Source organism: Ambystoma mexicanum, chromosome 6q (genome assembly GCF_040938575.1).
Source record: "Ambystoma mexicanum isolate Mex_15411 chromosome 6q, UKY_AmexF1_1, whole genome shotgun sequence".
NCBI classification, from domain to species: domain Eukaryota; kingdom Metazoa; phylum Chordata; class Amphibia; order Caudata; family Ambystomatidae; genus Ambystoma; species Ambystoma mexicanum.
Window position 1 is genome coordinate 1,404,685,500 of NC_090937.1, and position 23,702 is coordinate 1,404,709,201.

Genomic DNA, 23,702 nt, shown 5'->3' on the forward strand with positions numbered 1-23,702 from the left:
ACTGGTGTCCTCAATGGCAAACCCCCACCAGGTCAATCATGAAACAGAAGACTCAGATGAGTCGACAATCACTGAGATACCAGAAAAGGCTCATGCAGATGGCACGGATTAGACAGCTCGAGTTGGTGGGGAGCGAGGGGGGAGGACAGTAAATAACACTGGATAATAAGATATCTTGATACTGATTATGAACGTCCTCAAAAAGGTTGTAATGTTTGGTGTGCTGTGTTGTTTGTTTAAAAAATAATAAAAATGGTTTAAAAAAAAAATCAATGGTTTCTGTTAAGATAATGCGAGAAAACACATTTCCACAGAAGCATAAGAGAAGTGACAGGACAGGAAGCTTGGTTATCTAAAGTGAGCTAACCCTGTTTCCTACGGTTGAGTTTTTGACGCCCTCAACAATAGACTAGTGTATATTGAGGAGTGCCGGGCAGCCAGTTCACAAATCAGGGTGATGTCTAAAAATGAATTTAATTTTTTTACCAAAGTTGATTTTGTTAAAATTGTATTTATTGTGACGCGGATGGGGACTCACTATGTACCCCGCTATAAGAACAAAAGAACGGGGCGATCTAGATTCCCAGTACCCACACCTATGCTTTGGAACACCTTACCGCCACACATTACAAATGAGCAATCGCACAAACGTTTCAAATCATTGATCAAAACCTGACTCTTCGACAAATGCAACTAAGGCTGTAATCACCCTGTCATTGTTCTTAACATCCTGCAACTGAATATATGTATGTAACCTTACCTATGTCTGTAACAGGTGAAGTTTCTAAGTAACCAAAGCTGTGATATCTGGGTTTGGGCATGTAACAAATGCAATGAATACATTTCAAAAAACTGAAAAGAAATTATGGTGGGGATGGAGGAAGCTATTTGTGATAACTGAGTAGAGGCTTTTAAATTCCTTGAAGGTGCCCTACTAAAAGAAAAAGTGGATGGCCTAAAATCTACATTATCCACTGTGGAGGCCCAATGTGGGAGTGCCTTGAGAATGCTGCTCTGCTGTAGAGACCGCTTCGCTACATTTGCCTTGCTACCCTTGATGAACATTTGGATTATTCCAGACTGCTAATCTACATGACCTGTGATTGTCATTCAATTGATTTTGAAGCTGTCTAGGCTCCGCCTCCATCTCCCAGCTGCCCTACAAAATCCAGTCCTGCGTGCATTACGCGCGAGCATTGTGGGAGTGCTATCAAGGTTACATACATTTTGTTTTGCAGATGCAATACAGTCATATATACTGATTGGTTATCATTTGACATTGCTGTCATCTTGTGGTACTGAGAGGGGTGCCCAACTCCGATGAAGAGCTGGTGCTGGAGTTTTAGTATTTGTTGAATAACCATGTTTTGGGTTGTTTTTTAAACTTTGGTAGGGAGGTTTTGTTAGACAGGTGAGGGGGGCGTGAGTTCCAGATGTGGGGGGTTGCGATGGGAAAGCTGGCGTGACCTGCTCTTGTGGTGGTGAAGCGTGGAATGAGTAGCAGAGTATTGGCATTGGCGCTGAGTGTTCTAAGCAAGGTTTTGCGTGTAATGCAACTATTGAGGTAGGTGGTGGCAGCATCAAATAGGCATTTGTGGGTGGTGGTTAGTGTTTTGTGGATGATTCTTGTGTGCACTGGGAGCCAGTGTGCTTCTCTTCTATGTTGTGTGATGTGCTCTTCTCTTGATGCCTAGTGCTGCTCGAAGGGCTTTTGTTTGTAGGAGTTGGAGTTTGGTTAGGTTTTTATTTGAGGTACCTAGCAGTAAGATGTTGCAATAGTCTATTTGTGTTAGGATGAGGGCTCTAGCAAGAGTTAAGCAGTTGTCCACAGATAGGAGAGGCCTGCTTAGAGTGATGAGTTTGGAGGTATATATTGTTGAAGAGGCGAGAGAGCTAATGTGATTGTTCATGGTGAGGTTGGAGTTGAGGTATACTCCTAGTGTTTTGACTTTGTGGGAAATGGTGATAGGTGTGCCATCAATCACTATGGAGGTGTAGTCTGGGTGGAGTTTGTGGCGTCTGGTCGGGGAACCGATTATGAGGATCTCTGTTTTTTCTCCATTAAGGCAAATGCTATTATTAGCCATCCAGTTTTGGATATGGGAGTAAATGGTGTTGATGGTGGCAGTGTCCTGTTCCAGGTTGCCTGTGATGGGGATAAGGATCTGTGTATCATCAAAGTTTATGTAAATTACCCCCATAGCATCTAGTGCTGCAAAGAGTATTTTAGTGTAGGCGTTGTATAGCGTGGGAGAGAGACAGGAGCCTTGTGGTACTCCTAGTGGTACTGTGATATTGTTCGCTGCGACTTCCCCTAGAGTGACTCTTGAAGTATGGTTAGAGAGGAAGGATTTTATTCAGGCGGTGGCCTTCTGGGAGAAATGAAAGTTAGTGGATAGGGTTTGGCATAGTTTGTCGTGTTCGACTAAATCAAATGCTGCTGAGAGGTCCAAGAGTAGTAGGATGCACAGTTTACCAGAGTCCCTGATAGCGTCCATCTGGTTTTTTATAGATCCAGAAGGGCAGTCTCGGTACTGTGGTTGGGTGGTGAGCCTGATTGTCTTTCCCCTAGTAGGTGATTTTGTTCAAGGTGGGACTGTACTTGGGTATAGGCTATTTTGTCGATGATTGATGAGAAATGGCACTGTTATTGGCCTGTAGTTGGTGGGGATATTTGGGTCTAGGGAAGGTTTTTTGAGTAGGGATGTGACCCATGCTACTTTGATGGATGCTGGTATTTCGCTGGAGTTGAAGGACTCATTCCCAAAGCTAGTGATGATGGGTGCTAGCGTGGAGGCGCAGTCTTTAACTTCTTTAGCTGGAGTGGTGTCGCCTTTGCAATTAGACGGCTTGAGTGATGCTATAGTTTTGAGGACTTGCTCAGAGGTTACTTGTGTAAAGCGGAATTCTGGTACTTCCGAAATAGTGGTCATGGTCGGATGGTGGGGCTAGGGGGGTTTGTGGAGGTGAGATCTAGTAGTTTTTTTTTGTAAGGTTATTTTGTTTTGGAGTGTGGTCACTTCAGCGGATAGCACATCCTGAATGGTGGTGCCGCAGGCTTTGCTAGGGATTATGGGGCTGGTGGGGTGGATAGGAGATTCGAGTTCTCTAATAATAGTAAATAACTCTTTAGTATTGGAAGCTGCAGCCGCTATACGGTCGTTGAACTATTCCGCTTTGTGCGAGAGTACACTAAGTTTGTAGGTTTTAGATATTTGTCGTCATTTGGTTTGAAGTTCTGGGGAGTTTTTCCTGTTTTTCATGGTTAGGTGCTCTTTTTTCTCTTCTAAGTTCTATGAGTTTATTGTTGAACCAGGGGGCGCTGCGATTAGGTTTGGGTACTTTGGTTTTGAGGAGGGCTTCTTCGTCAACTGCTAATCTTAGGCATTGGTGGTAGTGCATAGCAATACTCTGAGTTCATGCTGTCTAGTGGTTTAGAGTTGTGTAGGTTCTTAAGAACTGGGTCCAGGTTCTCTGGGGTGAGCTTGCACACATTTCTGACCTGGATGGGTAGTGGATTACAGGTTTTGGTTGAGTGGTCATTATCTAGGTTTATTTTGAAATTAATAAGTCAGTGGTGGGACCAGTGCAAGTTGAGGACATCTGTTATGGATACTGTGGTATTAAGGGTGAGTCTCCAGTCAAGGATTCTACCTTTGGAGTGGGTGGGGGTGTTCACTATTTGGGAGAATTGCATATCCTGGATCTCCTTTTGGCATGCTTCCGCTTTGCTCTCAGTGGGGTCATTGTAGCCTAGATTGAGATCCCCTAGTAAGATGTATTTTGTTTTAGGTTTAAGTAGGGGTGTAATTAGTAAAAGGTAGGTCTATGTCTGGTTTACTTGGTGCGCTCGGAGTTCTGTAAACTATTAGGAAGTTGATGGTTTCATGATGGTTGATGGCTAGTTTGAGAGAGATGGTTTCATATCCACTAAGTACTTCTGTTTTGAATTCCCTGATGAGTAATGAGGTTTTGTGGATGATGGCCACTACTCCACCTATGGCGTCAGGGCGGTCTGCTCTGAGGAGAGTGTAGTCGGTGGGGATGGCAAGTGTGATCTGTGGACCTAAGGCATATTGTAGCCAGGTTTCGGTGATCGCTAAGAAGTCAAGTTTGAACTCTAGAATGCCTTGGAACGCTGTGCATATTACTCTACAAAGCATTCTTGAGTAACTCTCACAAACTCTTCCTAAACCTAATCTATTATACAGTTTACCCTTCAGAACCTGTCTAGACTCTGCCTCCATCTCCCAGCTGCCCTACAAAATTCGGGCCAGCCCCCGCATTGTGGGAGTGCTTCGCTGCACAGCTGAACAGCAGAACAGCACTTGCAAACAGCTCTCACGTCCCCGCCTTTGTTTTCTGTCCTGGTGCGGACATCAGACTGTTCTGGCCAACGTGCAAAGGCTATTTGCACACGGAATCATCAATTGCTCAAGTTAACCACACTCTTCCTTCAAATACTAGATTGATTACCAATAATCAAACTGACACGACATTACCTTTAATGACCACAACACTGTGCGCATCGGTTTCAACTGATGATGCCTTTTCTTCCCCACAAATATTGGATGAAGACTTACAGGCCTATCAGACACAGGTCTGTCCGTTAAACAAACCGATCTCTGAAGCCGAAGTTTCAAATCAACTTTCTTCTGAAACACCTACTCTCTCAACCATGACTCACGCTCTTATTCACACAATAGATAACCCTCAGCTCTCTCTTCAAAAATACTCAAACACCATAAACAAGAGTGAATCCAAATTGTTCAGTGATATGCCCTCTGTGATGAAAGATAATCCAAGGATCCCCCTCGCTAGTGATATACCCACAAAAGATGACAAGCCAGATCAAGCCACATGCCAAACAGTACCAGAAACCCAATTTGTTGCATTAAACATGCATGTATTCGACCTCCCTCACTCCCCATCATATTTCCTACATTGCCCAATTCTGCATTAAACTCTACAGCTTCTTTAGCAATGTCTTTTGTGAGACCTAAACAACTAGTCATCAGTTGTGAGGGTGCTAGATGCCACCTCAAATGAGAAGTTTTTTGGATTGTGACCCGCAATACTTTCAGGAAACCAAATGGTCATGACTCAAAAAAGCCATTAAAGAAACTAACCACGGAAAAAATTATTAACGCCTAAATAACTCTTCGCCTCAGGCAACGAGAATGGTGGTGTGGAACACCAGAGGATTCGTTCACCTTATGAAAATACACAAAAACCACAGATGATACGATTATGACATTATCTTCTCCAAGAAACATGGATAACTGTCAGCCCATATGGCCAAATTATGAGGTATGCTGGATACCAGCTATTAAACAATCCAAAAGGTAGACCTATAGCTGGCTTACTTGCAGCCTTGAGAATAGATGCAGGTGGTAAACTATCACCTGGGGAATCCCCACACCCTTGCATCAAACTCTTAAAAGCAGAATTTGATCATCTTATGCACCCTCTTGCCCACTCTCAGCCCTTCTCAATGTCTACTGGAACATGCCATTCTTACTGATGATGAATTTCTGAATCATATAACACAATGCTGGATATCATTGCAAGTGAGCCAAATATTCATACCATGTTAATCGTAGGAGATTTAAACCTAATATGTATTCCTTATAATGACACTCCACTTCTGCTTAAAGCATCTAGATGGATGAACCTGATGGCCGAAACAAATCTGACCATACTGAATGCAACAATTGTGGGCGATACTCCTTCCTGCCCCACTTGGAAAAGAAATCTATCATCCGCTATTTTCGATTACCTCTTCATATCCACGCAAACAATAAACCGAGTTGTGACTTTCACTGTCATTCCCACCTCAGACAGCGATGATGACAACATATTAGAAACCACCTGGTCCTTGAATAGGTGGCCCTCACGACAATATTATATACCGAATCTGCAATTGACTGAGGGCAGGAACCGTATCAAATGGACAATTTCGAAACTAAACCATCTACTAGATAAACTGCATGAAGCCACTTTTGCTCCTGGTACTTACTCACCTTTTAACTCTCAGAAATCGTATACGAACACTCTAACCCTATTCCATCAAAAAGGAGGCTCTACCACCCAATCCATCCACCGAAATGTACACACATATGACCCTGAAGTCAGTGATAGAAAAAGATGAAGTATGAGCTAAGAAATATCAAATCCTCTTAATTTCAAGAGCATATGAAAAAAGCTGCAAATATTTTTTACTTCCTGTAAGAACTTTCTAACATAACGCAAATCACTTAAAATACAAAAAGCCAATGAAAAAATGCTAGCTGCACTTACATCAAAGTCCAGTGCAGAAATCTGGAACCTGCTCAAAGAAGGAGCAAATACAGGGACACCCTCGTTTCTTTTGAATGCAGTAGGTGGGTTGGAGTGGGTAAACCACTTCTTCACCCTTTTTGCGGACCCCCTCTGCTTCTACCACTGACTGGGATACGCATATTAACCGTGCAGTTGAACTGAAATTTGACATAACAGACATTCTCTTGCAAATTAAAAAACTAAACTCGTCAAGAGCTCCTGGTCCTGATGGGATATGAAATATCAACATAAAAGCTCATCCTGATTAATGGTCCCAAATCTTACTTACTATTTCCAAACTGTTGTATATACGGTCCTTATCCCTCAATCATGGAAGCAATCCATATTGATACCGTTATTCAGAAAGGGCGATTGCAACATACCAACCAACTATAGACCGCTTGCGCTTCTGGACACCCTTGGGAGCATTTATGCAAGATTAGTCCTAAGAGATTTGACCCAATGGCTAAAATCATCAAACATGTTAGACCTTTACCAATCGGGATTTATCAGTGGAATAGGCACGGCTCCAAATGTACTCATAGCAGCTGCCCTGAAAAATAAATCCATAACAAACCAGACATTGTACATGGCACTGGTAGATTTCAAACAAGCATTTGATTCTGTCTCTCGCACACCACTCCTATCACAGAAATTGAGACTAGCCGGTTGTCCAACATGCATTGCAAACTTGTTACAACAATTTTACACCAACACGACCGTCTGTGTGAAACTAAACCAAGAAGGCCTACTTTCTCACCCGATCAATACATCTCGTGGCTTAAAGCAAGGATGCATCCTTGCTTCCACCCTTTACAACTTTATCATCACAGATATCCATAAACACATAGCCTCAGTTAGAGCTTTCCCCACTAAACTATTTGTGCACGAATAGCATGGCTACTCTTATGCAGATTATCTCATTCTGATTGATCAAACCCCCATTGGTCTTCAGAGACAAGTTGATACTCTTGAGAGTTTCGCGCTGGAGATCAGCTTAAGTATTAACACTGCGAAATCCAACATCTTAATAATCCAGAACACCAAAGCAAAAAATAAAAATGTTGTCTTCACCTGGACAATCGGTACAAACGCACCTTATAAAAAAGAAATGAAGTACAAAATGCAATCTCTGTGCTCACAAGTAAAAGTGGTCCACCACAAATATGGCACATTTTCCTGTCTCCCAGTGCTGATATTTTATAAACAAAACCTAATTCTTGCTTTAACATATGGTGCACAGTCTAAATGCCCAGAGTCTCACCCCAATTGGGATTACCTGGAGGGCTTATTTTGGAAAGCTATACTACCGATGCCTAAAAGTATTCCTATCGCTGTACTTCGATATGAGCTTGGCTTGATATCGTTAAGCGCAATTATATACTGGAGTTCAATATCACTCTATAGAAAATGCTTAATGGAAGATACATTTAAGCAAACTGTGATACCAATCATTGCGGACACCATTGAAAGCAAAACCACTGCGGTGTGCTGGCCAAAAGAAGGGATTTGATGGAGATTAGAAGGAAGCTACTGAAGAGGGGTCACTGCCACTGTTCTGTACCCAGAAGGGCTTCGGTGCTCTAAATGGGAATATCTATGCATCTTCAGATGTGGGGCATGAGAGAGGGTCTGGACTGAGTCTAGATTCATTTTTGGGAGTTTTAGGAAGGCACCAACCACAAGCACAGTGTTTTTGTAGCGACTCCAAAGAAAAAGAGTAGGTGGACAGACATCTGACCTTCACTGGGTCTGGAACATTCAGATAATTTAAGTGCAAGGTAGGAGACAAGGAGAAGAGCACATTATTGTGATAAAAAAAAATAATATGATAAATGCAGGAATATAGGGAGGGTAAGTGCAGTACATGAACAATCGAATAAGTAAGAACACACAATAAATCTGGAAAGTAGTACAGAAGAGTCAATGGGGTTTTGAGGAGAGGCTATGCAGCCAAACAGTACTTGAAATAGGAGTTCAGGCTCAACGCTTTCTGGAATATTATGTTTTTCAGTGTCATGTGTAAGTGCAAACGGTTCCCATAAGCTCTGATGGAGCTCTATAGTTCATTCCAGAGGGTTGGCTCAGGCTGCATCAAGTTTTCTCCCACCCAACTTATTTTTTTCTTCCATCAGAAACCACAGTCAACACTGAGCGTGCTGATCTCCGGATCCTGGAGGGAAGGTATTAGTTTACCTTTGGTCTGGAGCAGGATGAGCTCTAGTTCTAACATGCTCCGTTAATGATTCAAATATTTTTTCAAACAAATGTGCAAACTGACAAGGATCCAATGGAAGGCAAGAAAAATGTGGACATAATATGTTCCCAAGGTTTGAGGCTCAGGATTTACCTGGATGCTTGATTCGGAATATTTTGGAGCAGTCTGGCGAGATTTTTATGGAGGACCAACAAGAGACCTATAAAGTTTTGCAGGTGCAAGGGAGCTACAGCAGAAGTCATCTCGAACTACGAGTCATAATCAGGAAGGGGAGGATGCATCTTAGTTCACAGAACAGACAATTAGACTTTGATGAGTACCTGGATCTTTGGTACAAGTGAAAGATTATCAAAAGCATCTTGCAGATGTTGTGCTGATCAGGAAAGGGTAGATGGAGCCCCCAAGGGAGGGAGGCCAGACAAAGGAGAGAATGAAGTTACCAAGGCAGAAGATTTAATTGTTTGTAGAATTAAAGCCGAGGTAATTGCCAATAATCCAATCCCGGATTTTGAGTAAGAGATATTTTTATTCTGGTTCATGTGTAGTATCCCTGTACACCTACAGCCTAAAAGGAATGTTAACTTGTAAAGCAAATGTCTAGTTATCAACAACCTGTTGGTTGTCTCCATGACCATCAGTCTGGCTTCAGACCTGCCAGAGGCACAGAAACTATTCTCCTGAACATCCGTGAAGACCTGCTCTCCAACCTTGATTCCAACACCCCCTATGTCCTCAACTCACTCGATCTCTCTTCTGCCTTTGATACAGTTAACCAGGCGATCCTGCTCAACTGTCTCCGTGATAACCTGGGTATCACTGATCAGGCCCTGGCTTGGCGGACTTCTTTCCTCTCCGATCGACCCTCCCAGGTCCAACTTGGGTCCTTCCTCTCCTCTATCTCCATCTCTTCCTGTGGTGTTCCCCAGGGGTCTAATCTCTCCCTGGCTGTTCAACCAATACCTCTGTTCCCCCTCCCTTGCCTCGTCCCGCCTTGAAACACTTGTGTATAGACATGTTATAAATGCCATATCATATCCTACAGCCTAGGATTACATTTTCCGAGACGTGTTAAAAGCCTGAAAGGTAATGGCTGGCAACAACAGTCCCAACCCTCAGGACTCTTGAGTATCTTAAATTGGCAGGGTTATCCCACTGCTCCTCTCGCCTAGATTCACTCCACCTCTCAGGCGGGTACTGGGGAGTTTGGACACCGGTTACATAAGTTGTTATTATGACAAAATAAAATGTAGAGCAATGCATGAAGGCGGTATCAGGAGTAACTGGGTAAGGGGCAGTATAATCATTTTGAAGAGTTGACTTGTGTATTCTACTCTAGAGGCTACCCAATAAAGTAATGGTGAAAAACAAAAACACTTGTTGGGTAGAAAAGTGTCACTCAGACACAGCTCACTCTTGCAGTAATCGGGAAGGAGAGAGACAAAGCTGCACAGGCTAGTTAGAGCTACAGCTACAATCTGTGAGGCAAATGTTAAAGTTCCTTCTCTGGCACATCAAAGAAAAAAAGCATCAGAGCTTATTCCTGGGACTCGCAAACTGCCGCTCACAAGAGACTGTTGCCAATAGGCATAATGCTTATAGGAAAACCCAGCCCTGGACACCCAACATTCCTAGACCAAAAAGTTGTTTTCAATGACTCTAAGAGACCCAAATATGGCATATGTGTCACACTCTACCCCCGGTCTTACCTGTTTGTCCTTTGTCGCTTTCTTCTTTGAAGGTTTCTCTGTCTTCCGGGATGTCCGGGACTTGTACAGGTAAGGCCAGTGGTCCTCCGTATCCAGCGTGGAACGAGAGCAGACTCAGAGGAAGACAAGAGTTTAGGATTCCAGGAAGGTAAGAGCAGTCAATCTCCGGGAATAAGTGCGGAACCAGGGAAGGGAAGCACTACTCACAAGTATTGAGATGGAGTTGCGAGCGTGGAAGCATGGAAGGGGGGCCCAGGAAGGAATGCGTGGACGGCCTCGGAGAAGGAAACAGGCCGCTTCAATAAACCAGGAATGAAGAAAAGGGAATATGGATGGTATCGGACAACGATACGAGGAAAGGAAGGGAACGATGATCATACTAGCTGCGAACTCGAAAAGGAGCATTGAGACGCGCAGCGCCGCAGGGGCCTGCCCGTTTTCTAGGAAGCCAGGGCTCCGTCGTAAACGCTAGAGCGCAGCGTGGCTGATGCGCCGGCCATGTTGAGAGGAGAACGGCTCACGCGGTAAGGTGCACCATGCATCAGGAAGTCCAGAAGGGGCGTAAATGGCAAGTCATGACAACATGCCCCTCCTAAAACCCGATCCACCGGGTTTGCCCGGATGAGCTAGATGGAATTTCCGCACTAAGCGAGGGGCATTCATGTTGGAGAGTGGTTCCCATGTTCGTTCGCTGGGAGGATATCCTTTCCATTCCACTAAGTACTGTAGCCGACCTCTTCTATATCTAGTCGCAAATCCTGGAAACCTCAAATTCAATCTGATTGTTGACGAGCACTGGGTTAGGTCGGTGAGCTGATCTAGTGGATGCAATATAAGGTTTGAGCAGGGAAGCGTGAAAAACAGGATGAATCCTCTCTTCCAGGAGTCTGGTAACTGGAGTCGATATGCCACTTGGTTGATGACCTCTTTGATAGGAAAAGGCCCATAGAATTTGGGGGCCAGTTTATTAGGGTGCAGATGTCGAGACAGGAGTTTAGAAGACAACCAGACTTTGTCACCAATTCCATAGACAGGAGCAGGTCTCCGTTCAGCATCAGCATGTCATTTGACATCCATTCAGGCCTCTATGTGTCGTGACCAGTCTTTCAATCCAGGAATCGACCGATGGAACTCGGGTGGAATGAGGAAGGATTGTTGGCAGAACAGATGGATGGAAACCTTGGCTACAGAAGAAGGGGCTTGTCTTAATAGCAGAATGATCAGAATTGTTATAGGCGAATTCAGCTACTGGAATTAAGATCGACCAATCATCCTGGACCTTGGCTGAAAAACACTGCAAGTATTGTTCTAGGGTCTGATTTACTCGCTCTGTTATCCCATTGGTCTGGGGGTGGTATCCAGAAGACAAGGCACGTTAGATGCCCAGCATGTGGCATAGGTGTTTCCAGAATTGTGAAATATATTGAGGATCACGGTCTGAAATGATCTTGGAAGGGAGGCCATGTAGTCTGAAGATGTGCTTCAGAAATATACCTGCCATTTCTTGTGCTGAAGGCAACTTGTATCATGGGGTAAAATGAGCCATGTGGGTGAATATATTGATGGTAACCATAATGGTAGTAAACCCTTTGGAAGGGGGCAGTTCCACGATGAAATCGGTAGCGATTACTTCCCAAGGACGATCTGGCAATGTGGGTTGATGAAGACCTGCAGGTTTCCTGACTTATTCTGGCTGCAGACAGGGCAGGCTTGGACATACACCCTTACTCCATCATTCATGTTAGGCCACCAGAATTGTCTCTGAATATGATGCCCGGAATGGAAGGCATCATGACAAAGTTTTATGATCTTGGTTCTCAACGTGTTCGTGGGTACTGCCAGTATTTTATCTTTGAAGAGGTAACCATCTTTCGTGACTAAGGACCATTGATTTTTCCTGATGTAATCCTTCCAGAGATCAGAAGATAGTGTTTCAGCACGGACCTTTTCCAATAAGGAGTTAGCTTGAGCCACGAACACTGTCAGAGAACATCTTCGGAAAGGCGCGGGCCTCCACTGGCTCGTAATCAGGGTGCCTGGATAAAGCATCAGCAATTACGTTGTTAGTTCCTGGGACATGATGTATGCGAAACTGATAATGGGTGAAAAAATAGGCCCAACGAGCTTGGCGACCGTTTCTGCATTCCAGGGATTGTAGAATCTGTAGATTTCTATGATCGGTTCGCATTTGAACAGGAAATTTGGCACCCAGGAGTAAATGGCACCACTCAGTAAAGGCTTGCCGGATGGCGAGCAATTCTTTCTCCAGAACTGAATAGTGAGTCTCACTGGGAGTTAAAGTTCGGGATAGATAGGCGATGGGATGTTCCGTTTTTTCCTCGGATTCTTGTTTTAGAACAGCACCTATTGCATGATCAGAAGCATCCGATTCTACCAGGAAGGGTTTATTAATATCCCGTTGAGCCAGGATGGGACCTTGAGTAAATCTCCATGTTAGCTCCTGGAAGGCTGCCTCTTGAGCTTCGGCCCAAATGAAGGGAATGTCCTTCTTCAACAATGCGACTATCGGCTGTAAAATGTCAGAGAAGTTGGGAATGAATTTCCGATAAAAGTTGGCAACTCCCAGGAAGGATCGAATCTGGTTTACTGTTGTAGGGGCTGGCCAAGAAAGGATAGACTCAACCTTGGAGGGTCCATTTTGATTCCCTTTGCACTCAGAACGAACCTGAGGTAATGAACTGTTTGGCCGTGAAATATGCATTTATCTGGTTTAACCAGGAGTTTGTTCTCTCGTAGGCGTTGTAAGACCGATGTCACATGTTCCTGATGTAACTGGAAATCATCATTGGAATAGATTAATATGCCGTCCAAGTACACTATGACAAAGAGGAACAACATATCCGAAAAGACTCTGTCCATGAATCGCTGAAACACCGAAGGGGCATTTGCAAGACCAAATGGCATTACCAGGTATTCAAAATGTCCAAAGGGGGTCCTGAAAGCGGTCTTCCACTCATCGCCTTCCCTTATCTGGATGAGATGGTTGGCGCCTCGTAGGTCGAGTTTAGTAAAGATTACAGCTCCCCGAACGGCTTCCAATATGTCGGATATGAGCAGTAGAGGGTAACTATCCTTAAGGGTGCATTGGTTAAGTCCCCAATAGTCCAGGCAGGGTCGAAGTTCCTTAGTGTCCTTCTTGGGCACGAAAAACAAAGAGGCACCGGCTGGAGACTTGGAAGGTCGAATGGTTCCATTGGCAAGGTTGGTGTCCAGATACTCCCGCAATGCCCTTTTTTCAGGTTCGGAAAGAATAAACATTCTTCCAAATGGTATCACTGCAAAATCTTCTGTGTCGATTGCGCAATCTTCTGGTCGATGGGGTAGTAGTGATTGAACAATAGCTGTTGAAAACACATCAGAGTATTGTTGGTAAATCTCAGGTACTTGGGAAATATTGGAGACACAGATGGATGGTCGTACGAGGATCTGGGGTTCCATAGATACGTTCTGTACCATGTTTTGGGGTAAACAATGGGACAGGCAGAATTCTGAGCCTAGAAATAAGGATCCGGCCGCCTAATTGATGTACGGGTTGTGTTTTTGTAGCCAGGGCATTCCCAGAACCATGGGGTAGTGTGCTGCCTTGATGATGTCAAAACAAAGCATCTCCTGATGATTGTTGATTGAGAGCAACAGTTCTGTAGTTTGCTGTGTTATAGGTCCCGAAGACAGTGGTTTCCCCATCAATTCCTTCGACAGCTTGGATTGTTCCCTTATTTTCTCGGGGAATGTTGTGTTTCAAGGCCCATTCATGGTCCAAGAAGATTGCCATGGCACCACAGTCCACTAGGGCCAGGATGGAATGAGTCTCCTCATTGGCGGTAGATAAGGATGTTTGCAGGACCACCAAGGTATTCAATCGGGGGCAATTTAAGGAAGAAGCAGAGACGGAGCAAGTATCTTTCTCCTGAAGCTATGCTCCACTCAAGATCTTGAGCTGGCGTTTCCGGAACGCATGGGTAGAGCGATAGGACAATTCCGTACAAGATGTTTATCAGAGGCACAATACATACAGAGCCCAGTGTTGATCCTAAGCATCCTTTCTTGTGCAGATTTTGGACCACGTATGGAGCCCAATTGCATAGGTTCGGGATCAGGAGAGTGCGATGTGGTCGCTTCCTTAGGGCTAGGAAATTCCATGGAAATCTTTGGAGAAGCTGTTTTGGTTTTTCTCTTTTCGCCTTTCTTTCCTGGATTCGAAAGTCTATTTGGAGAGACAAGTCTATCAGAGCCTGGAAGGAACTTGGACAGGCTACACTGGCAAGTTCGTCCTTAATTTCATCATTTAAGCCTCTGCGAAACAGGGTAAAACTTGCTTTCTGGGACCAATCGGCCTCTTTAACCAACTGCTTAAAGCGGGTTACATAAGAAAGCATGTCTTGACTCCCTTGTTGGAATTCCAGGAGCCTTTCCTGAGCACTGTAAACCTATTCAGGACGATCGAACATGGTTTTGAAGGCTTCCGCAAATCCGTCATAATTGTCCAGGAGTGGATCTGCAGCATTGACCAAGAGAGTTGCCCAGGCTAAGGCATTGGCCGAGAGATGAGCAATTATAAACCCCACCTTGGCTCGGGGCGTGGAAAAATAGTAGGGTTTAAATGTGAAAAGCACCAAACAGGAATCAAGGAAGGATCGCAGTGTCTTGGAGGAACCATCATACTTGTCCACTATGCCCCCTACCAGAGCACTTTCCTGTAACGTCGATTCCCGGGAAAGCACAAGTTGTTTTAACGCTGCATTTTCGGCTTTGAGGTTTTGAACCTCTGTTGTTAATTCCTGCATTCCTCTCATTAGGTCCTGGACTGCAGCCTCCATATTGAGCTCAGTATCAAGTTCTGGGCGTCTCAAACTGTCACACTCTACCCCCGGTCTTAACTGTTTGTCCTTTGTCACTTTCTTCTTTGAAGGTTTCTCTGGTCTTCCGGGATGTCCGGGACTTGTACAGGTAAGGCCGGTGGTCCTCCGTATCCAGCGTGGAACGAGAGCAGACTCAGAGGAAGACAATAGTTCAGGATTCCAGGAAGGTAAGACCAGTCAATAAGACCTGGAAATAAGTCTGGAACCAGGGAAGGGAAGCACTACTCGCAAGTATTGAGATCGAGTTGCGAGCATGAAACCATGGAAGGGGGGCCCAGGAGGGAATGCGCGGACGGCCTCAGAGAAGGCAACAGGCCGCTTCAATAATCCAGGAATGAAGAAAAGGGAATATGGATGGTATCAGACAACGATACGAGGAAAGGAAGGGAATGATGAACACACTAGCTGCAAACTCAAAAAGGAGCGTTGAGACACTTTTTCTAGAAAGCCAGGGCTCCGGCATAAACGCCAGAGCTCAGCGTGGCTGATGCGCCAGCCATGTTGAGAGGAGAACGGCTCACGCGGTACAGTGCACCATGGACCAGGAAGTCCAGAAGGGGCGTAAATGGCGAGTCATAATATGTTATGATAGCAGGCACAGAGACACTTTAGCACACTCACTGACAACACTACCCAACTTCTCTACATGCAACCACAAACAGAATATATTAGGTAACACACATTAGAAAAAGTGAATCATTTCTTTTAGTGCAGTTTGAGATTTCACAAATTGGCACAGAGTGGGTGATGGACACCTAAGAGACTATTGGTGGAGAAAATGCATTTTTAATTGCTAGAAACCAGGAACTATACACTAATTTAGAAATCCTGAATACAAACCTTGCCATAGCTATCCTTGCTTCTGACCCAGAGAAAGCAAGCTGGGACAGCCAAACTTGCCCCAGCATTCACCAAACCATACACTGGAAGACTTCATCTTAAAGAGTCCATCTAAAAGCCCTAACGCTGTGTTCTCGGTCGTCAACTTCCGGAACAGACCAATAAATGGTGAACCCAAGATTCTGATCACCTCTACTGTGGACCTTCAGGACACACGGGCTGGGAAGAAAGCTCAGGTGCAAAGCATGTGTCTTGGAAACAAGACAATGCAGAGCAGGACAGGTGCAAGTCCCAGTGCCACACTTAGAGGCTCTTCTCCGGTATTAAACACGTTATAAAAGATTAAGGATGAGAATGAGCCAAGTGCATTCGGAAGCAGTCAAAAGTCAACAAGTACGTCATGTTACTAGAACCCATTAAATAACACAAATAAAAACACCTCATTAATTGTGCCACATATTAATGTTTCTGCCTTTGGGTGTTATTCAGGCAAAGCATTGAATTAGCGGAAATTACGAGTCCTCATTCACCAAGAGAAATAGTACTGAAAAAGCAGCAGCCATTCTATTATTGTCATTAAGAACAATTACCCCATTGTCTAAGTATGTGTCGAGAACCTTCAGACCGCAGTCTCTACGCTTCTCGTCTGGCTGCACCTCATACTCCGCCTGAGGGGGAAATGGAGAAACAAAAAACATGATTTCTGCAGCCAGGTTTAAAGTACTTTTGCAGGAAATTAAAGATACCATTGTAATATCTTAAACAAGTGCCAAGCCAACCCGCCAAATGCTCAAGGAACCTTGCCTTTGTTCCCGCCAAAAAAGCACATTAGCTCACAGCTCTAGGATTACAAAAAAGAAATAACTGTAGGCACTGGAAAACATCCAGCATGCAGACTTCCAAACACAGGTATGCGTAAGAACAGTGCACCATGGATCGGTGCCCTAAACTTACCCTCAAGACAACTGCTTAGGTGTTGCTTTTTCTGACTCCTTTTTACGATTGTGATGCTTCCTTTTGCATTACCATTAAATGGGATTTACTCTTGTTTATGGATCACAGTTTTCCATTAAAATGCCCTTCTTTAGGAGTACATTGGATGATTCAGTCTAAAAGTCCCTCTTTGGAAACAATGAATCATGACATTAAATGATCTTTAAGTGTTTTACTTTTTAAAGATCATTTAATATCATGATTCATCATTTCCAAAGAGGGACTTATTATACTATTTTAAAACGTGTCTTCAACAGTAAAAAAGTATTTTCAAAAAACAGTGTACGGTTATGTTTCAGTTGTGTCTCCTTATCAAGTAGAATATATAATTGGTTATTTATAACGCGCTTAATACCCAGAGGTTTCTAAGCGTGGAATGTAACGCTCACCTGATTCCCGTAGAAGCGCCGGTCTTGACTGGGCGTATACCGTATCTTCAAAGGTGATGTGTAACACACGGCTGGCTCTTTGGGCTGGACCTCTGTGCACTGTATGTCTGACTCGAAGGGTAAGATGTCTGCAGATAGAAAATATGGGATTAATGTACTGGGTTATTGAATGTCTCTCTCTTCTTCCCTTTCTCTTCTCCTGTAGAACCCCAAAGGTTAACGCTCTCACCTTAGGTAAGTGAACGCCGTGCTCTCCATCTGCCTCGGGGCAGGGTGCTGTAACCAGTTTCTTCACTGGATAAGGGCAGCAGGCCTCTTGACTTCAGAGGACTGCTGTCCGTCGTTTACTGCACGAACGGTAAGTTTCGAGTAATTCTAATGTCTTTAAAAGTCTTTAGTAATGATGTCTCTTGTTTTGCAGGGTTCCGGCGATGGCGGATGACGGGCTGAAGTGAGTTGAAGATGGAGCCCGTGTGATGAATAGAAGCGCCTGGAAGCACGTAAGTAAGCGCTTGTTGCCTGCTTCACGATGCGCTCTAACTGTCTTTTTATTTAGCAGGTACAAGTTCGGAGCGGCTGCAGGGTGCCCGAATACCCACTGGGTTAGATGTGGAAAGGAGTAATGGCACGTGAGTATTAAAGTTCCCCAATGTCTTTAAACGCACCTTGTTTTATCTTTCAGATGCGGGATGCAGCGCCGAAGGCCTCCGGAGCGTGCGAAGAGTTGGTAAGCTTTATTCTTTCAGAAGCCGGAATGCAGTGCGAAGACCTCCGGAGCGCACGAAGAGTAGGTAAGCCTTTGTCTTTCAGATGCCGGAATGCAGCGCGAGGCGTTGGTGACAGCCGATGGACCAGGTAAGTGAAGCGCTGTCACTGAAGACCGTAATGCTAACCTGTTCTTTCTTGTCTTTATAGGTGTTGCTGAAGACTGGATTCAGGATGGTAAGCCTTTTTCCTTAGGCCCAGGATCAGATGCAGAAGACACGATGAGCGTTCTGCTGCAGAGGATGCAGAATAACGCAAAGCAAGATTCATCCATCGGGTGTGGTTTAAATAGCCTCCTGTAGTGCTTAGGTGTCTCCTTCCACAGCCACGCCTAGGTAAGAAAAGAGTTCCTGCTTTCCAGAAGAGTTCCAGTGTTCTGAACCTAGGGAGTGGCTCCTGCCCCACCCAACAGGAAAAGTAGTTCCAAACAGAAGAGAATCAGAGGCTCAACTGGCAGGCAAGTAAGCAGCATGGTCTGCTGCAGGTAAGTCCACCCAAGCATTATGAGCCCGGCGCTTCCAGCGCTGGGACTGGGCATATTTATGAGCCTGGTGCCACTGGCGCCAGGACTGGGTCCAAAAGGTCCCAATTGGGACTGGTTGGCACTCGGAACCTGGGTTATGGATCTGCTTCCAAGGGAGTTGGGAAAACCCTGACCTTTTGGAAGCAGAGATCATGACAGGAACCAGGGAATCGAACCTGTGTTGCTCTGCGTCGTTATGCTTCCAAGGTGAGCATGTTCCCCCTGAGCTATACTCCGGCCCAAATGTAGTATGGGAAGGCGCACTATGGTGTATTAAGTGTACACTGTACCACTTTAGCTCTGCAACTTGAAATGTAAACAGAGAACATCAAGGTGTAATGCAACAAAACTGTTAAACTGATTAATTTCTTTAGCCCTTTCTAAGACACATATCATGCCCCTTGGATCCCTCTCCCCTGAGCCAACAATGAGCCAAGAACCAGGCCGGTGTACGGGAAATGTATTATTTATTTAAATAAAAGTAATAGAAATGAACACACATTTTTTAAAAACATTTTAAGTATAAACTTACATCCAAGAAACTCACACATCCCTCTCCCACCCCCCTCCGGAAGGATCTGTGCTCATTTCTAAAGATCCAAGTCTATTCAGATTGCTCTATTTGAAGATGTCCAGCAGTCCTATTTTGTGAGGACACCATTGCTCCATATAGTCGCTCTGTAAATAGTCTAGTACCGCACCCCGATCCGTTCCAAATTTCTGATGTTCCCCATGAATGTAATATGTGATACGTTCCATCGTTATATTTGTCCACACTCTTTGTAGCCAGTCTAACGTCGTAGGAGGTGACTTATGCTGCCACCTTTGGGCTATAGCCAACCATGCGGTTATGAGGAGACCCATGAAATTCCGCCTGTGTTTTTGTTAACTGTTTCTCTCGAGGGTCCCATAGCCCGCACATCCACACCTCTTTCCCCAGTCCCTGTGAGCCTCCGAACATAGATTGCATCTGTGATTATATCTCACCCCAGAACTGTTGGATGGCGGGAAATCCCACCAGATATGTCTCCAATCCCCCTCTGCCCCGCATTCCCGCCAGCATTTATTTGGGGATTACTTGTACATTTTGTGAAGTCTTTCCGGTGTGTACTGCCATTGAACCAGCATCTTTACCCACATTTCCCTGGTTTGAATAGCCCTCGTAAGTTTTGGTATCGCCCCCCATATATACTTCCAGTGTTCCCTTGAGACGGTTCCCCCAAGTGTTTTTCCCATTTTCTGGTGTATTGCCATTTGCACTGTTCCTTTTGGGCGTTCAAGAATTTATAAGTGTCTGAGACAAACTTCAAGAATTTATAAGTGTCTGAGACAAACTTTCTGGTACCTGTATGTGTCATAATATATGTCTCAAACGGGGTTAAGTCTCTTGTCACTGCACGCCTAATCCATGGGGTTCTCAACCAATGTGTTAGTTGTTCATATTTATACTTATCTGGCGGGGTAATGCCCAACTGGGTTTTGCAATCCTCAAACATTCTAATTTCCTGATTCTGGTACATATCCCCCCACCTTATTACAGCCGGCATCTTCCCATTTCTGAAGGAGCCCCTCTCCATGCCCGGGGGGAATTCTGGGTTATTAAACAGTGGCATAAAGGGGGCTGGGTCTTTTGACAAGGTCTCTTTTAGTGTGGCTTTAATCCAGACTTCCAGTGTCGCTTTCAGAATTTATCCGTGGGACACCGCAATCAACATCTCTCAGCATAAATAATTCACAAAAGTGAGTTGAACTTTAGACAATCACAATTCTGCACTTTCTGTAAATTTCACGTCAAGAAATAATTACACTGATCAATAATAAAAGCAATTATCATGTAGTGTTGTGCGATATAGATTTTCATGCAGGCTTAAAAGGCTAGCTGTAGGATTTCAAGATTGGTGCAAATACATGTGACAATTATGATTTTGCCCACACTTTTGGTTTAAAATAAACACAGGGTGATTTACCAGTTTGTTTTTCAGAGCCTCCCCTACTTTGGTCATTGTTGGGGAAGCAGGACAGCAAGATTTGAATTATTTGGGGAATTTTGGATTTCAGACCCTGCTCCACTGAAAGCCCTGCGTTGGGGAACCTGGATAAAAAAGTTGGATTGATTTAAGAACAAAGACACCACTCTTCCTTAAAAAAAATACCCAATTAAATTATAGGCTAGAGTTTGCAGCATGCACTGGGAAGTGAGCTTTAATTTCACATTTTAACCTAATTCACCCCGTAGTGTTCGGCCAAATGGGTAATCAATTAAATTAATATTTGTATTATATAGGCTAAGAATCTACACAGTTTTGCCCCACTACTCTGTCTATAAAGGGAAAGGATTTAAGACAAGCAGACTCCCCCCCACCCTTTGGTTTCCCAGGGCTCAGTTCTACTTACATAGAAAGCCTCTGTTTACAGTTCAGGAAAGTCAGCTACATCTCAGGACACTCTGGAAAGAAAGCAGGGGTCTGGTCACTCAACTCTCAAAGATTGCCTCCATCTATCTTCCATAGGACCCATTCAGCTATGAGGCCTTCTTAGAAATAGACAGCTCCACCCAGATGCACTCGCCTCTGGTGTTTCCATACAGCTGTCAGATGGTAGGTTTCATCAGCCCTCACTGTGTCCTCCTGTTCCTCTTTTTCTCTGTCCCTCCTCCTAGTGCAGTCCTCCTTATAAAGCAGCGATGACACCACCACTTTTACAATCTTGGGGAAGTCCCCTGCAATAATTCTCGCAACTAGGATTGGGCAGCTACCCTGCTCTCTCCTCCGAAACCCAGCTTCCAAGTCAGGATTGGTTTAGGGGTCTGAAGCAACATATGGAAATTCCCACTTGTAATCACCATTTGCTCTGCTTTCAAATTGTTGGCAAAAACTAGTTATGTATCACAACTTCAAAATTTTACTATCAACTGCCATAATATACATATTTTCTGATTCAGCTAATCATGTGGAATTAAATAAGCCGCCCACCAGGTCCGTACCATGTGGCATGGCCCTGTGGCACATTTCTGCGTTTCCATAAAAAGCATAACAGTTATTAATATGCAAGTTATTACCCATTTCCCTAATGGTATTCTCCACCTGCTCACCAACTTTCATATTTCATAAATATTCAGAACAACCAGAAACACATCTTAAATAGCTATTTCAGTTCCCCGAGTCGCAGGTGAATGAATTTTATATCTCCAGAATCGCCTGGAAATTACCTACAAATGGTACATGGATGAAGAAAATCCACCTTATGATTGCTGAGAAAAAAACTAAATGATAATAGTCCTTCTAAATAAATTTTGAATCATAATGTGGGACAAGTGGCCATCTCCCTGCCTTCCGGCCATTTGTTTTCACTGGGTCAGTCTGTACCCAGAGTTTATTTTTTTATCTGTCCCTTTGTGTTGGAAGCTTGCTCTTTGAAGATGTTGCCCCCATTTTCACACATTAGTCATGCTTCAGCCAAGGGGAACTTCCCCTGCAGTCAATGCCTTCAGAGCCAGCAGGTCTGGAGAACACTGAATATTGACACATTTAGCAGGACACTTTATTGCGGTTGGTAATTAGTTGGGAGATGCAACATCCAGAGTGGGAGATTTCCTTGCAACATTTCCCACAACCAGCAAAAGGGTGTGTTTTCAGCTGACATTTTTTCATGAACACAAAGTGGCTTTTCAAATGTCACTGGAGTTTTGTATGTGAAGCCTAATATACATTTCTTTACGTTAACCCACACACCATGCCTTTTCCCCTGACATTTTCTGTTAGCAGTGACACATTTCACATTTAAATTGCTTTTATTTGCACAAACCTCTGCAAGAGGTTTTTGTTTCAGTGTATAAAAATCCTGTTTTTCATGTGAAACAGATCTTTGATTCCACCTTCTTGTGAAAATTAAAATGCTGCTTTTCCTTTGGTAATGACAGGAAGGCCCCCTTTTCACATTGATTTTGTTTTTCAAGTAAAATTAAAGATCAAAGGCCAAGCCGTTTTTGTTTCAGTGTTTACAATCCTGCTGGTCATGTGAAAGGAACTTCTGTTTGGGGCCTTTGAATGCATCCCACATAGCCAATAGTTTTGTCTTTTGTATAGTCATGGGCTCAGCATTTTCCAGGCATTGCCATAATGCAGGCCCTATAATGCAGGCCCTAACATGCAGGTCAGAGGTCTGCAACCTTTGGCTCTCCAGATGTTTTGGAATACAACTTCCATTAGCCCTAAACTGAAAAGTCAATGGTGAGATATCATGTGAGGCCCAGCCCTAAGCATCTGGAGAGCCACCGGTTCCAGACCCCCGATATAGGGAGTACCTGGCCATAAGATGGCAACAGCTAGCACATTATTTTAGTACCTGGGGATTTAATTTGGTATCTAGTCATAGCATCGAATGCCAAAGCATCGAATGCCTTACCATATAAAGAAAAAGCGTTAAAAAAAACATCTAATGTAGATTTTTCTAAGGAAAAGGGTTTATTTGAATTGCATTGGGTTTTTAAAGGTAACAATGAAAAAGGGGGATGGAGGGACCCCTCCCACTAAAAAAAAAGAACGAAAAATGCATTCAATGCTTTTTTTCAACACTTTTTTTAGATGGTAAGGCATTCAATGCTTTGGCATTCGATGCAATGACTATAAACCTTTAATTTCAGTGTCTGGCAAATGCCTATCTGATGGCTCCACAAGCCCCAAAACTGTTGGCTTTGCCAATGTACGTTTTTTTACAGGAATTACGTGCAAGGAACATATGTAACTGGTTTATGGCTGCAATGTAGCCATTACCTTTCAGAAGATTGCTCAGACAGCACAAATATAGCTCAAAGCAATCCCAGAGAGAAGTGTTTTGGGTGAGAAGGGGCAGGCTACGAGTGGGAATGACGATAGGGACTGGCATGGCCACAAACGGTCAATGGGTGGCAAATTAGCCAAATAACTACAGGCTATGTGTCCCTCCTCAAACCCATCTCCATCTTTTTTGATCTTTTTTGATTTTTTTTATATTAACAGTTTATAACAGTTTTGACAGTTTACAAAAAAATATACAGAACATTGGAAACAGCAGCAATTCAAGTACAGA

At 44.0% G+C, this 23,702-nt stretch overlaps 1 protein-coding gene across 5 annotated transcripts in view; it reads right to left on the reverse strand.

Moving 5' to 3' along the window:
• GRK4 (G protein-coupled receptor kinase 4) overlaps nt 1-23,702 on the reverse strand; it is a 1,171,195-nt gene that overhangs the window by 672,603 nt on the left and 474,890 nt on the right. For 4 of the 5 annotated variants that reach the window (XM_069632058.1, XM_069632056.1, XM_069632060.1 and 1 more), the window contains exon 4: nt 16,556-16,633. The exons of the other annotated variant lie outside the window; for it this stretch is intronic. In XM_069632058.1, coding sequence (XP_069488159.1) covers nt 16,556-16,633 — 78 coding nt within the window. The remainder of the gene's footprint in view (nt 1-16,555; nt 16,634-23,702) is intronic. 5 annotated transcript variants of the gene reach the window in all.